Source organism: Bombyx mandarina, chromosome 07 (genome assembly GCF_030267445.1).
Source record: "Bombyx mandarina strain Sakado chromosome 07, ASM3026744v2".
NCBI classification, from domain to species: domain Eukaryota; kingdom Metazoa; phylum Arthropoda; class Insecta; order Lepidoptera; family Bombycidae; genus Bombyx; species Bombyx mandarina.
Window position 1 is genome coordinate 12,811,062 of NC_143214.1, and position 15,125 is coordinate 12,826,186.

The 15,125-nt window shown below is 39.7% G+C and overlaps 1 protein-coding gene across 1 annotated transcript in view; it reads left to right on the top strand.

Annotated features, from left to right (window-relative positions):
• The window catches only part of Naam (Nicotinamide amidase), a 37,747-nt gene that overhangs the window by 11,709 nt on the left and 10,913 nt on the right, over positions 1–15,125 (top strand). The window contains exons 2-4 of the mRNA XM_089728878.1: positions 1,058–1,244; positions 2,410–2,514; positions 11,611–11,745. Of these exons, the coding sequence (XP_089585004.1) occupies positions 1,058–1,244; positions 2,410–2,514; positions 11,611–11,745 (427 nt within the window). The remainder of the gene's footprint in view (positions 1–1,057; positions 1,245–2,409; positions 2,515–11,610; positions 11,746–15,125) is intronic.

Sequence of the window (15,125 nt, forward strand, 5' to 3'; positions counted from 1 at the left end):
AACAAAATATAGTGCGGGTAGTTGTGAATCACCTGTTGTCTGTGGGCTTTGAGTTCTTTATCCCAATTCTGATATTAGGAATCAGAAGAAAAACCATTAAAAAAAATAACAATTAGCACACGTTTACAGAGACTTAAAACAATGACTCACGCACACCATGTCCACGACCACCTTCTCTCACGAACGCCGCCGATCGAATGAATGTTTCGAGCAAAGGCGTTGCTATTTATAGGCACTTTACCTTCTACATTATTATAAAATTCGTGTTTCCTAAATTAACACTTAAAGTCTTTGAACGATGTTCTCTCGATGAATGTCAACCGACAAATGCGCGGGTGACGGAGCTGCACGCCGGTTTTATACCCTTTTTGTAGGGTATTCCTTACAATATCATATTATAATACAATAGCAACCCGCCCTCGCTTCGCTTCGGAAACATTAAAACACACATGAATCCAAAAAAAGAAAATAAAAAAAAATAAAAAAAAAGTAGCCTATGTTCATCAGGGACAATGTCGGCTTCTAATGGAAAAAGAATTTTTCAAATCGGTCCAGTAGTTTCCGAGCCTATTCGAAACAAACAAACAAACAAATCTTTCCTCTTTATAATATTAGTATAGATATAGATTACCCGAATGTGTCGCACCTATAACGAACTGGCGAAGTCGTGAACTGAGTTGGATATTTTTACTTGTAGGTTAGTGACGTTTATAAAAATGTTCAAGGGCATCCGTCACGTTAATAATAGGTTAAGTAGTATAATTATTGTATATTGTGAATAAACTTATTACATTACAGAGTTAAGTTAGATTAGTTTTCGTTATCAGTTTCGTTAGGTACCACCGCCCTGCCTATTTCTGCCTTGGAGTAGTAATGCGTTTCGGTTTGAAAGGTGGGGCAGCCGTTGTAACCATACTTGAGACCTTAGAACTTATATCTCAAGGTGGGTGGCGCATTTACGTCGTAGATGTCTATGGGCTCCAGTAACCACTTAACACCAGGTGGGCTGTGAACTCGTCCACCCATCTAGCAATTAAAAAAAAAATGTTTCTTTTAGGGATGGAAAGCTGAATCTGGATGAGTTCCGGCTGATCTGCAAGGCGTTGTTCCGCAACGACAAGGGCCACATCTACCCGCTCTCCGAAGACAGGGCCAGACATATTTTCAACGTTTTCGATACAAACGGGGACGGGTTCATTGATAAGGAAGAGTTCACTTTCTGCTGGAACCATTGGATCAAGGTGGTGAGTGGCATTATCTTTGTTGGACCACGCCGGTTGTTAAAACGCAATCATCACCCTTATAATAAAAAAAATTAAATACATTACTAATAGTGACGTGATACAACCCTAGCCTAAAGTATAAGAAGTCGGGTAGGTACTCGTATCGACCGATGCCTCTAAACTTTTTAGGAAGAATCGCACTAAACATGCTCACGAATGACTTTTATAAGAAATTGAATGACATCTATATCTATACTAATATATAAATCTACAATGGTTTTTACGGATGTTCCGTTATAACTACTGAACCATGCATCCGATGGCCTTGAAACTTGGTATCCATGTAGAAAATACGTGTACCTACTTAATGGATAGGCTAATATTTATATGAGTGTTGGACTCCCTAATAATAATGACAATAAATAATAATGTTAATTTTTAATGCCCAGCGAAGCGGGCGAGTACGGCTAGTCGTGTAATAAAAACAAAACTAACACCCTTGCTTATTCTCTATAATGGAATTTGAGTTCGTTTGCCTATCTAGAACAATAATAATACTAGATTCTCCAAGTTTATAACAGGCGATATACATATTTTGTTTTAAATACTTAAGTCAGTAAGTAGGAAGACCATACACACGTTGGGAGGACGACTTTAGAAAAATTGCTGGACCACACTGGATTTATGTCGTCAGAGACAAAATAAAAATGGAAATCCTTGGAGGAGGTCACCTGAGAGGTCTCCATGCATATAATATTGAAAAATAATAAAATGAATATCTTCAACAAAAATAAAAATCAAAATTGCATGGTATATGTAAAGGGCTTTTTTATTTATTTATTTTATACTAGCGACCCACCCTCGCCTCGCTTCGGAAACTGTATTTATTATTGATTAATCCACTATTTAATGGATGTTATTATACATATAAACCTTCCTCTTCAATCACTCAATCTATTAAAAAAAACCGCATCAAAATCCGTTGCGTAGTTTTAAAGATTTAAGCATACATAGGGATATAGGGACAGAGAAAACGGCTTTGTTTTATACTATGTAATGAAGTAAGGAATAGTTTGGCAACAGCTTTGTAACGGGGATGTGGATGATAAATTAGCTTATATTTCCGCGTGTGCCATCGAAATGCCGAATTAGAATCGTAACCTATAAATTCATATATCTGGGTCAGATCGTGCGTCCCGTGAGCGCGTTCCTGATCGTGGACGTTCAGAACGACTTCATCTCCGGCACCCTCAACATCAGCAAGTGCAACGCCCAGCAAGACGGCAGCGAGGTTCGTAAAGTTTTTAAGATGTCTTAGCAATCAATAGGTTTTTTTTATTGCTTAGATGTGTGGACGAGCTCACAGCCCACCTGGTGTTAAGTGGTTAGAGCCCATAGATATCTACAACGTAAATGCGTCATCTCCCTTGAGATATAAGTTCTAAGATCTCGGTATAGTTACAACGGCTGCCCCACCCGTCAAACCGAAACGCATTACTGCTTCACGGCAGAAATAGGCGGGGCGGTGGTACCCACCCGCGCGGACTCACAAGAGGTCCTACCACCAGTAATTACGCAAATTATAATTTTGCGGATTTCATTTTTATTACACGATGTTATTCCTTAACCGTGGAAGTTAATCGTGAACCTGTGTTGAGTACGTATTTTATTAGAAAAATTGGTACCCGCCTGAGATTCGAACACCGGTGCATCGCTCAACACGAATGCACCGGACTTCTTATCCCTTAGGCCATGACGACTTCGAGGTAATAGTAATACTGAGAGATTCCGATCCGATGTTTTTTTCCTAACTAAGCTGAGAGCCTTGAGAGGCTATTTCAGCGTAACCTTAACTAGTAGGTGAGTTCACGGGGCTCAAATCTGACGACGTTGCTAACACGAACCCTAGCAAGAGTCGTGCTTCGCAGAATCTATCACCGGATCGGAAACGCGACCCACTGAGAAGATCCGGCGAGAAACTCAGTGGGCTAGGCAACGCTGTTCATGACTCAGATATATTGTATTCTGAATCATGACAACATGATTAACACAAAAAACATGAGACAGAATTCATTTATCAGTACTTGGTACATTCATATACCGATGACGATTCTAGAGTAATTTTGCTGCCTGCTAAACTTTTTTCGAGGTAAACGAGTAAAGGAATAAAATAAACTCAGTGGGCTGTGTCTGTGGGTTAATTTACTCGACGAGCCCTTCGTCGCAAGCGACGGGTTCGACGAGAACGATGACCGGTGCTTGAGGTACCTAAAAGCACAGTTAGTGGATCGGAAGGATCCAAAATGACGTGTTTTGGGCGACGTCGACTGCTTTCCATTCTGTCCGCGGGATCGGGAATGATCCGATGGTAATTTCTGTGAAGCACTGCTCTTGCTAGGGCTAGGGTTAGCACATTCTTTCAGTTTGAGCCCGTGAGCTCACCTACCCGTCCGGGCGTACGGCCCACCTGATGATGAGTTGTTGCCGTCGCTCATGGACGTAAGCAATACCAGGGGCAGAGCCAAGCCGCTGCCTACCGTTAAGTACTCAATCTGACTACTAATTAACATTAAATGTTTGAGGTCCTATTGGGTCTGCTATTAGATCATTTCTACTGATTGATACGACACATCATCGAAGGGATTCTTACCAGACGTCGCATCGATATATCGCCGCTGGTAATATGTGTATATGGGACGCAAAAAAATCGTGTCGGTAAATAAAAAAAAAAACCGCTATTACCCGGCGAATCGGCAATGCGGCGGATGTTCTTGTTACATGAAATTACCGAAAGTCACGGAATCAATTTGGCTAGTAGGTTTTTAAAACTTGATTGATATAAACGATTTTAAGGGCCCGACAGCCTAAAACTAGTATTTTTTTTGTATCGTTTAGAAGAGTGGACGAGCTGACGGCCCAATTGATGTTGAGTGGTTCCCGGTGCCCATAGACACCAACAAGGTTAATGCTACTATTTATATCTGGAGACATCAGTTCTAAGTTTCGGTTTTACAGTACAATGACTGCCCCACTCTTCAAACCGAATTACTGCTTCACGGCAGAAATAGGTAGGGTGGTGGTACCTACCCGCGCGGACTCACAAGACGTCATATCACCAGTATAATTAAGCACATTTTATTATTATTACCGCTTAGAGGATAAGTGAAATTAATTACTGTCTAAAATCCAATCGAATCTTTTGACGCACCCATTTTGATATAAACATATCAAGCGAAACAATAATGCAGCGAAATCTATCAATCGAAGCAGTAATGCCTTTCGGTTTTGAAGGGTGGGGCAGCCGTTGTAACTATACTGAGACCTTAGAACTTATATCTCGAAATGGGTGGCGCATTTACGTTGTGGATGTCTATGGATTCCAGTAACCACTCAACACCAGGTGGACTGTGAGCTCGTCCACCCATCCAAGTAATAAAAAAAACCTTGAGATATGAAGTTTAACTGTTAATCGTGATGTGACTTGACCAGACTTATACTTATAACCAGGGTGGTGGTACACGGTTTCGATACATTAAGGAAGTTCCCATCATCGTATTCAAACTGATTTTTTTTTATTGCTTAGATGGGTGGACGAGCTCTCAGCCCACCTGATGTTAAGTGGTTACTGGAGCCCGTAGACATCCACAACGTAAATGCGCTACCCACCTTGAGATACAAGTTCTAAGGTCTCAAGTATAGTTACAACGGCTGCCCCACCCTTCAAACCGAAACGCATTACTGCTTCACGGCAGAAATAGGCAGGGCGATGGTACCAGTAATGAAATGGATACGTTTGAAATTGAACAAACTTCTAATTGCGTATACAATACAAATTATCTCCCCCCGAATCTACACATGACGAAACATCGATGTATTGATCAAACAAACGCGAAATGCAAGTCACTCCGTGCTTCATTGACTATAAAGGTCACGTCGACTACAAAAACACAATAGTCCTATTTTAATTTATTTACGTTTTTCTTTCGAGCTTAATGGATTGGCTGAAAAATGAGACCTTAGAACTGATGTCTCAAGGTATGTGGCGGTATTTACGTTGTAGATGTCTATGGGCTCCGGTAGCCACTTAACACCAAGTTGAACGTGAGCTCGGCCACCCAACTAAGTAATAAAACATGTGGCATTTTTTAAATTCAGCACGCAGCTACCACTGGCCTTGTAATTTGTCATTTGTTGTTTTTAGTTTTCGGGCGATGACGGGGCTCATTTTTTACATCAAAGTTTCCATGGCTGAAGCGTTCAAACCAATAATAAGTCGTGCGTTAAGTTGTAGGATTCACTCTCACGTCCCTATGATCCATCAGATCCAATAACCTTTGCATTAGACGCCTTCAGCTCTAACACTAGGAGCAGGCTTAGCGAACCCGGTAACCGTACTCGTCAAACTCGACAAAGAGGTCGACGTGCAACCTAACCCATGCATCAGCTCGCTGAGTTTCTCGCCGGATCTTCTCAGCGGGTCGCGATTCCGATCCGGTACTAGATTAATTCGCGAAGCAGCTATCCTTGAACTATTAGGTCTATGGAGGCGCTCGAGCAGCTGTTAGCTAATCCCGCCCCTCCTGGATGAGCCTTTGCTCGTCCACTTGTCCTGGTGAAACTGCAAAACCTCAAAAAAAGGATTCACTCCATATACATACATTATATCATTAATATGGTAAATCGTTCGTACGACATTGCAACCGCAATACAACACGTATTCTATATAATTACTTGTATTTTCATCGTGACCATATCCATGAAAAAGATACAAATATCGTCAAAACAAAACACGCATTATTATGTAAATGAGTGAATTTGAAAAAAGTACCTACAGCACATTTTGTAAGTAAACTGCATATGAATTTTGAATATATTGTCAGCCATACATAAATTACCTTTCAAATGGCTAGTATTGTAAAACGGAAACTTCACAGGTAAGGTGTAAGGGTAGTTTGTTATTGGTATTCTCGGGATACTATGCTCCGAACACATAAAAGTCAAACACACCAATTTTAACAATATAATAATATAATATGTGTACAATGTTCTATTATAAAGTAAAAAGAGTAAACAAGTCGCTAGGCACTACAAGATATCAATTAAAACTAAAATTATAATACGTTGTACAATCCACTTAAATCGACGCGCGCGAATCTCGCAGTCTGACGTCACGGGACACCTGCGCGTTCGGGAACTCCGATCGCGACCGATGACGCCCGAGTGCAACCGAATGTTGCACGCTACTTAAGTATCTATTATAACTAGAGGTCCTGCAGTAGTCGAAATTCGACTATAATTAATTGGAATTGTAAGTTTGTACACTATTATGATTGTATTTTATACTTCTATAATCACAAATATCGCCAAGGCTACACTATAAAAAAATATTAATACAGACAAACAAAATTTAATCTATTCTCAATTTGACCACAGACGTCAAGAACAAAAGTTTGACAATAAATAGTATGTATGCGTGTGTGCGTCAAATACATGGTATGTAGTGTGTGTAATGTTTTCTTTATTGATTTAATGTATCTTTTATGCATTATTTAAAAAAAATATTAACATTGTACACTTCTTCTCTATATTCTCTATAAGTGTGGAAAATTTCATACTCCTCCGTCCGCGTAATTTTCGTAAAAAGGGATACAAAGTTTTTGCTTCACGTATTAATATATAGATAGCTATATTGCATTCAATTGTATTTTCAATTAAATGAATCCTAACCACGGAGTATTGAAGCAGCTAGTGTAATGCTCACGGCAAAAAGGCCTTTATTTATGGGTTTTTTCTAAAGAACACAATTTTACCATAACTTTGTCTAGTTAGTCGTCAAGAATAAGACGTCCGGTGCGTTCGTATGTAGCGATGCACCGGTGTTCGAATCCCGCAGGCGGGTACCAATTTTTCTAATGAAATACGTACTCAACAAATGTTCACGATTGACTTCGACGGTGAAGGAATAACATCGTGTAATAAAAATCAAACCCGCAAAATTAAAATTTGCGTAATTACTGGTGGTAGGACCTCTTGTGAGTCCGCACGGGCAGGTACCACCACCCTGCCTATTTCTGCCGTGAAGCAGTAATGCGTTTCGTTTTGAAGGGTGGGGCAGGCGTTGTTACTATACTGAGACCTTAGAACTTATATCTCAAGGTGGGTGGCGCATTTACGTTGTAGATGTATATGGCCTCCAGTAACCACTTAACACCAGGTGGGCTGTGAGCTCGTCTACCCATCTAAGCAATAAAATAAAAAAATATGTCACGATGATTGCTATTTTTCTTTGCGATTTTCTACGCGATTTTCCGTAATGCATTGATAAAATAAATCAATCGCCTTTACAATACACTATTCATACCAAGGCGTATTTGTCATCAGAATGTAACGAGGTCGCGTTTTCATTATGAGTAATTGAATCAACTTCCATTTTAGGTTTTCTTTTGTGCCTGACATTGGTAGATAAATAGGTAGGGAAATAGTCATAAAGCAAGTTTGTCTGTTCATGCAAGAATTGTATAGACTCTATTATGAATGCCAATACAGCCCTACGGTTGACAAAGTGTTGCACGATGACCGTGGTTCATTTTTTAAGGGATTTTATGACCTGGTAACTAAGACCTAAAGTAGGTCAAGTCCTATTTTTATTTTAATGAATTTTTTTTTATGTGAAAAATAATATTATGAAATGAAATTAAATTAGATGAGATGATATGGGATGAAATAATATAATCTCATCATCAGTCATTTACTGAGAACTTTTTTCAGTGGAGTTTTTGGAGTATCCCGAGAAGTTACGTTCAGCGGCTTTTTTTCATTTTCCCACATTTGTGCACTTTTACAGATACTAAACAGTTAATAAACCACCGTTATTACACATTTAAACCTGAATAGACAAAAAAAAAAACACACAACTTCACTCCTCGCGTTCCCGCCAAAAAGTCTGTCAATGGTTCATAATTGACATCTTGCGTCATGAGGAATTTTGACAACATAAAAAAATTAGAACAACAGAGCGTATTCAATTACGAAAATCTACTAAAAATTCGCGTGACCGATTCGAAAGCTCCCTTCAAAACTTTTCGCCGCAACTGAAGTTTTAATTTGTCTGAAAGATAAGGCTTTTCAAAGAAATTAAAGTGGGTGTCAGAGCTAGTGGTTATCGTAATGGCTTAAAACCTAACGCCTCCGGGGCGCCGTCGATTAGGCGATGAAATGATTGGGGGCTGGTGCCAAGCACGAAACTGCGCCATTGTGAATGCAGACATTTCGTTATCGGGTATCTGCAGTTAGAACCATCAATTACAAGAATATTTATTCGTTTTTGATTTATGATCGCAAACGTTTTCAAGGTGGGTGTGGGTGGCGCATTTGCGTTGTAGCTGTCTATGGGCTCCAGTAACCACTTAACACCAGGTGGGCTGTGAGCTCGTATACCCATCTAAGCAAAAAAAAAAAACGTTTTATTCTTGTTTCCCAATATCAACATTTATCACCATTCAGCTGTATTAGGGGTAGTACCTACCCACCTCCACCCGCCTAGTGGTGAGTAGTTGCCATCGCTCATGACGTCGAACAATGCTACAGGCACAGCTAAGTCGCTGCCTACCTCTGAGTACTCTCCGCAAACCTCGAATGAAGTTAGACATAATATCACAGCGATCAGGAAACACCGTGTTGTATTGACGCAATTAAATACGATCTCAAAGTGGAAAGATTGGCGTTAGACAAATTACAAGAGGGATGACATCATTCGTGATGGTAGGACCTCTTGTGAGTCCGCGCGGGTAGGTACCAACACTCTGCCTATTACTGCCGTGAAGCAATAATGCGTTTCGGTTTGAAAAGTGGGGCGGCCGTTGTACTGTTAAAAGTGAGACCTTAGAATTAATGTCTCAAGGTGGGTGGCGGCATTTACGTTGCAGATGTCTATGGGCTCCGGTAACCACTTAACATCAGGTAGGCCGTAAGCTCGTCCACTTATTTAAGCTATAAAAAAAACTGCTAAGTGTCGTCATCTGTTTCTATTATTCTGTGGCTCAATATCGTTATTTAGATACATATTAAAAAATCGTTCGTTTTGGGATTGCTCTGATATATTACGTAGTTTTACTTTTATAAGAAATAGTCGTCCTTGACTACGAAAACTGTAAAGAATTCTAAACGTCTGAAAAACGCGAGATTAAACCGTAAAAGGAGTTTTTTTTTTTATAAAGAATTTGGCTCCAACGCCTTTGGCATTGATTTTGCCAATGTCAAAGTATATACAAAAATGACAGGTTCTTAGAGAGGAAAAAAATACTTAATCTAAATACAAATAAATTTGGTCAGTTTTTCCATACGCGAATCTGTGATTTTAAGATTATATTATAGATTTATACTACTGGTGGTAGGACCTCTTGTGAGTCCGCACGGGTAGGTACCACCGCCCTGCCTATTTCTGCCGTGAAGCAGTAATGCGTTTCGGTTTGAAGGGTAGGGCAGCCGTTGTAACTATACTGAGATCTTAGAACTTATATCTCAAGGCGCATTTACGTTGTAAATGTCTATGGGCTCCAGTAACCACTTAACACCAGGTGGGCTGTGAGCTCGTCCACCCATCTAAGCAATAAAATAAAAAAACAAGTATATGTTAAACTAACTACTTTAGAGATAAATATTATTAGCAGATAAAAATTTACACAGGTAAAAGCAGTTAAAAATCTCTACGATACGTGAAATCGGAAGCAAATGATTACATAGTATTTATAAATTAAAGAGAAACTTCAAATCGGGATTTCATAGCTTTGCTGTAAAAATGCATAGGAAGTACAGAACTTGGGCTGGTTTCCACAATAAACCCCGGTTTTAACTAGTTTTTAATCAAAGTTGCTATTTATAGTTAATTGACGTAGGCGATAAAGGGTATTTCTGGTGCGCAAGAAGCATTAATAGCGTGTTAACGCTTTTAATGGGGGCTTTTTATGAGTTATAATTGAAAATGCCACGCTTTTGAAAGCTCATCCAAATTTTGGCTGTATTAACCATTACGGCTTGAAAGTCTTTTCATTAGGGTACTATTTAGATGAAAAATGTTTTTTAGTAAACAGGGTTAGTGTGCCAAGGACAAGGGATCCTATGGTATGGTCGTATGGCCACTCTTGTGATATCAATATCTTGTCATTAAAACTTATCACCACATATGTAGGATGCGAATTTGGTGAGCTCTATCATTCAAGGCTTTATGAGCTTATGAGAAATTTGATAAAATGCACATCTAGAATCAAGGGTCTTTCCTATAACTCCGTTTTGTTGCGTTTAAAAATCGCTACAATTCAGGTTAATGAAAAGAAAAACATTTCGTGATTAAGACCACAGATCTACTGCGAATTCGTTAACATTGAACAAACCGTTAAGTCAAATAAAAAGTTGGAATAGCACCAGAAATTTTCGATTGACTTACATAAGACTTATTCGCGTGATAACGTTTTCCGTTCAAAAGTTTAACAATAAATATTATTTTGTCGACTACGGTACAGTAATGGAGATATGCCAAGTTGAAAATTTTGGTAGGCTTAGAAAATTCCATTAATTTGGATTTAACGTCACTTAATGATAGCTTAGACATGACATGCCGCTTCTATCACGTTCGGTTATTAATAAAGTTGAAAAAGAATTCACCACTTGTTATGGTAATCTATCGACTCGTTACTATTTGTCCGAGGGGCCACGATTCCGATCCGGTGATAGATTCAGCCAAGCACTGCTCTTGCTAGGGCGGACGTTAGTGGTCCTTCAGGTCGAGTATTGTGAGCACCACCACCAGTCAAAGTGAAGCCAGAATAGCCCCTTAGGCTACTGGGAAATAGATAGTAAAAAAAAACCTTCTATGATACGTTATAGAACATTTTAGGCTTAGATTTTGTTAATTAGTAAACCGGTTGAATTGGTTTGTGATATATACGCCTTCTTTAATAGGAATGTTTATGATAATTTTAAAATGTAGGCAACTATTTTGTAAAAACAAACCAGACAAGCATTAATTACTTTGTATTCTTATAACCTATCCTCATTCAGTCGATCGCTCATTGCTTAGCATCGTGATTCGCCCGCCTGTGACCTTTTTTAGTGATTTGTAGCCACTTATAACCCTTAGACAGTAGATATCACAGCACAAATACCGCAGTGCGCAGCAAGCCTTTACCAGTGAGCCAATATTGATGGGACGTCTCATTACTTGAACAGTGATAATACGAGCTAGAGGATTGGGTAACTGGACAGGCGAGGACTGGGTGAGGACGGGCAAATAACTGAACAGACGCGTGTTTGATTAAAATACGCACTAACTTCTCGAGTAGAGTCTTGGGCTTATAGTCCAGTAAAGAGAACTTTCCAATCTTGTCAACAGGTGGTCGAACCCATAAACCATCTCCTGGATACGGTGCCGTTCGACTGTGTCTTCTACTCCCTGGACTGGCATCCCCCGGATCACGTGTCTTTCATCGACAACGTCCATATGAGAGAACTGCATCCATCCAGCCCGGTAAGTAAATCTGATCGTAATGTTTCCTAGTTTGAATGCTGAAGTGAGATTACCTTAAAGTTTGCCAATGAATTCTTTACGTTTTTGTCATCAAACAATTAATACTACATATAAGTTTGTTTTATTACCAACCCATAAAACATTCGCACGCAATGTATGTATTCTTTAAAAATAAGAAATTGTTTATGATTTCATATAGTAAATTGCTTTACTACGAGTACGTGACCGGAAAATAATTTTAATGTGTTTGTCTGAACATACAATGTTATCTCACTCGCGAAGCTGCTGCCCTTGAACTGATACTTGGGCAGCAGGCCCCGCTCCTCCTGACTGATAGGAGCTTGTCCAGAACAGAGTCGCTCGGATTGTTGATAATCCCATCTACAGGATTTCTTTGGAATCTCTTCGTCTACCGAGGGACTTGGATTCTTTCGGTACTTTGTACCGTACCGTTACATGAGCAGTTCTCTGAGAATTGCTTGATCCGATTATCTCGTTTTTATCATCGCGCCGCCCCTCACCGGAGAATAGTTCATCCGTACTACCTAGGACCACTATGTTCATCCACAGTGCCTTTCCAAAGATCTTTTCTGCCACGACTTATGAACTTCCCTCCATGGTGTTTCCCGAGCGCTACTGCATGTCTTCACACAAGGCTTCCGGAGAGTATTCAGCGCTGGTCAGCGGCTTGACTCTGCCCCTGGCATTGCTGACGTCGATGAGCAACGGTAACCACATACCACAGACTTGCTCGTCTGCCTAAGGATAATAAAATAAAGAAAAAAATCCGTTCTGATGATGCTGGAGAAGCCTGCAATGTATTCCTCTTTTATTGCTTAGACGCGTGAACGAGCTCATTGGCCACTTGATGTTAAGTGGTTACCGGAGCTCACCATCATCACAACATACTCGTTATCCCTTGAAAACTTAAACCTCTTTGCTCCATAATGAATATGGTAAGCTTAGGTCGTTTTTGCGCTGACGTCCTCAATTGTACAGTAACATGTCGAGTGGGTCGTCAATACAAACTTGACCTCGCTCGGGAATCAAACCCGACTGCTCGAAAGTCGCGCGTTACGCACCACAAACACGCTATTCAGTCCCTCACTACAGGGCAGTACTCGGAGGGGATATTTGCTGAACCACTGTTTGTCCTAAAGCAGCGGTCGGGGAACATTTTTTTAATTATTACCCCAAAATATTTTTGTATAAGTTGATATTACCCCATGGCAAAGAACAAAAAAAACGAAATCGCTTCTTTTTAGTAACTTTCATATTATAGCCCCCATGATAATTTTGAAAAGAAAACAATGACTAAAAATTTAACGGTTCTAAAGAAGTTTCACTTCAATATATACTTTTTACTCACAAAAGTTTCATTTTTACCCCCCAAAATTTCATTTTACCCCATTTGGGGTAATTCCCCGACCACCCCGGTTCCCCGACCACTGTTCTAAAGTCACATATCGTCGTTGTCAAATCAAAATCTGCTATGTGCACTTTTTGAAATTTTTACTTTTTGACCTTTTCGTATAGGTCACAGCCCTATCTACCATATAAAATACTGTTATGTGTCTATAGCTTTCATCTATATATATATAAAAGAAAGTCGTGTTAGTTACACTATTTATAACTCAAGAACGGCTGAACTGATTTAGCTGAAAATTGGTGGGTAGGTAGCTTAGAACCAGGAGAAGGACATAGGATACTTTTTATCACGTTCCCGTGGGACGTAACATAAAACGTAGTATAACAAAACGGAACTAATATGGAATAACAAATGGTTAATTATTATAGTAGTATTTTGAAGTTGACTGGTTGATGTGTGTGTTTTGAGTTTCTATTATTGTGCCGAGATAGGTAATCATAAGAAAGCCATGCCGCGACCAACATAATCAAATCTTTCCTGACGAAGCCGTAGTGCAACTAGGATTCGAAACATTGCGAAAGGACTGAAGAAGAATAAGTAATATAATGATATTAACAACTAAAATACATGGCCAATAAAGAATCATTAAAATACTTGCTTTTTTAATTTACATTAATTATCTAAATAAAAAATTGACCTTGATAAAAGATAAAAGATAAAAGTCAGCTCAATTATTGCCTCTAAGGCGGAACAAAGTTCGCCGGGTCAGCTGGTTTGATATTATAATTCTTAAAAATTCACCTTCATATAAAATTTTATACGAAAATGTTAATTCAAAATAGAGTTTTTGCACATAGCAGATTTTAGTTTGACAGCGACGATATGACGTTAAACTTTCTTTTATTGGGAACTCTTTTAAGAGACTGCGTGCGCTACTACACAAGATCGTAAAATAATTTTCATTATTACCGATACACAAGTTTAAGAAAACCATCTTGGGACGTATGTCTAGTGTTTTTTTTTTTTTCATTGCCCTTGTAGGCAGACGAGCATACGGCCCACCTGATGGTGAGCGGTTACCGTCGCCCATGGACTTCAGCAATGCCAGGGGCAGAGCCAAGCCGCTGCCTACCGCTTAATACTCTCCACAAGCCTCTTTTAAAGAAGGACACGTCATAGCGCTCGGGAAACACCGTGGAGGGGAGCTCATTCCATAGCCGGATGGTACGTGGCAAACAAGACCTCTGGAAACGCACTGTCGATGACCGCATTGGCTCCAGGTAGTATGGATGAACTCTACTCCGGTGGCGGGCGGTGCGATGGTAAAAACGAGATGCCGGTATCATCTCGAACAATTCCTCAGAGCACTCCCCATGGAACATTCGGTACAAAATACAGAGGGAACCGAAGTCCCTCCGCAGACCCAAAGGTTCCAAACGAACCTGTGATGTTTACATTGTGTAGTAAGACAAATCAAAGTCCATGATCACGTAGCTCTCATGATGTGGGTAGGACGCTAGACCAAGGGCTCCCAAACTTATTTTGTCTACTGCCCACATAGAGAATAAATAATTTTTTAGCGCCCCCATTTTTTCACCTACTTAAAAACCACTATAGCAAGAGCCCAGTCGATGTCTAAGAGTCCTCTTAAATGAAATTACAAATTACCTCTCAAGCCTGTACACAAGGCCCCCATTTTTTCCTGGGTCTCTTACCGCCCTTTAAGACTGCAGCGCCTACAAAGGGGCGCTGTCGCCCACTTTGGGAAAGGCTGATCTAGAGTGTGTTATTTCAATAGTTATTTTGTATTATTAATATAGAACTGTAGAGACTATCACACAAAAATGATCATCAGTCCGCTGATTTATTCGACCGGTTCATCTCGAGGCTGGTACGTTTTTAATGCCACCGGCTGTCAAGATAACACTTTTCGACTCTCAGCCAATATATATTCTTACATTTAAAATAAAATAAACTATTAGAACACGATTATAATTTCAGTTCAGTTTGT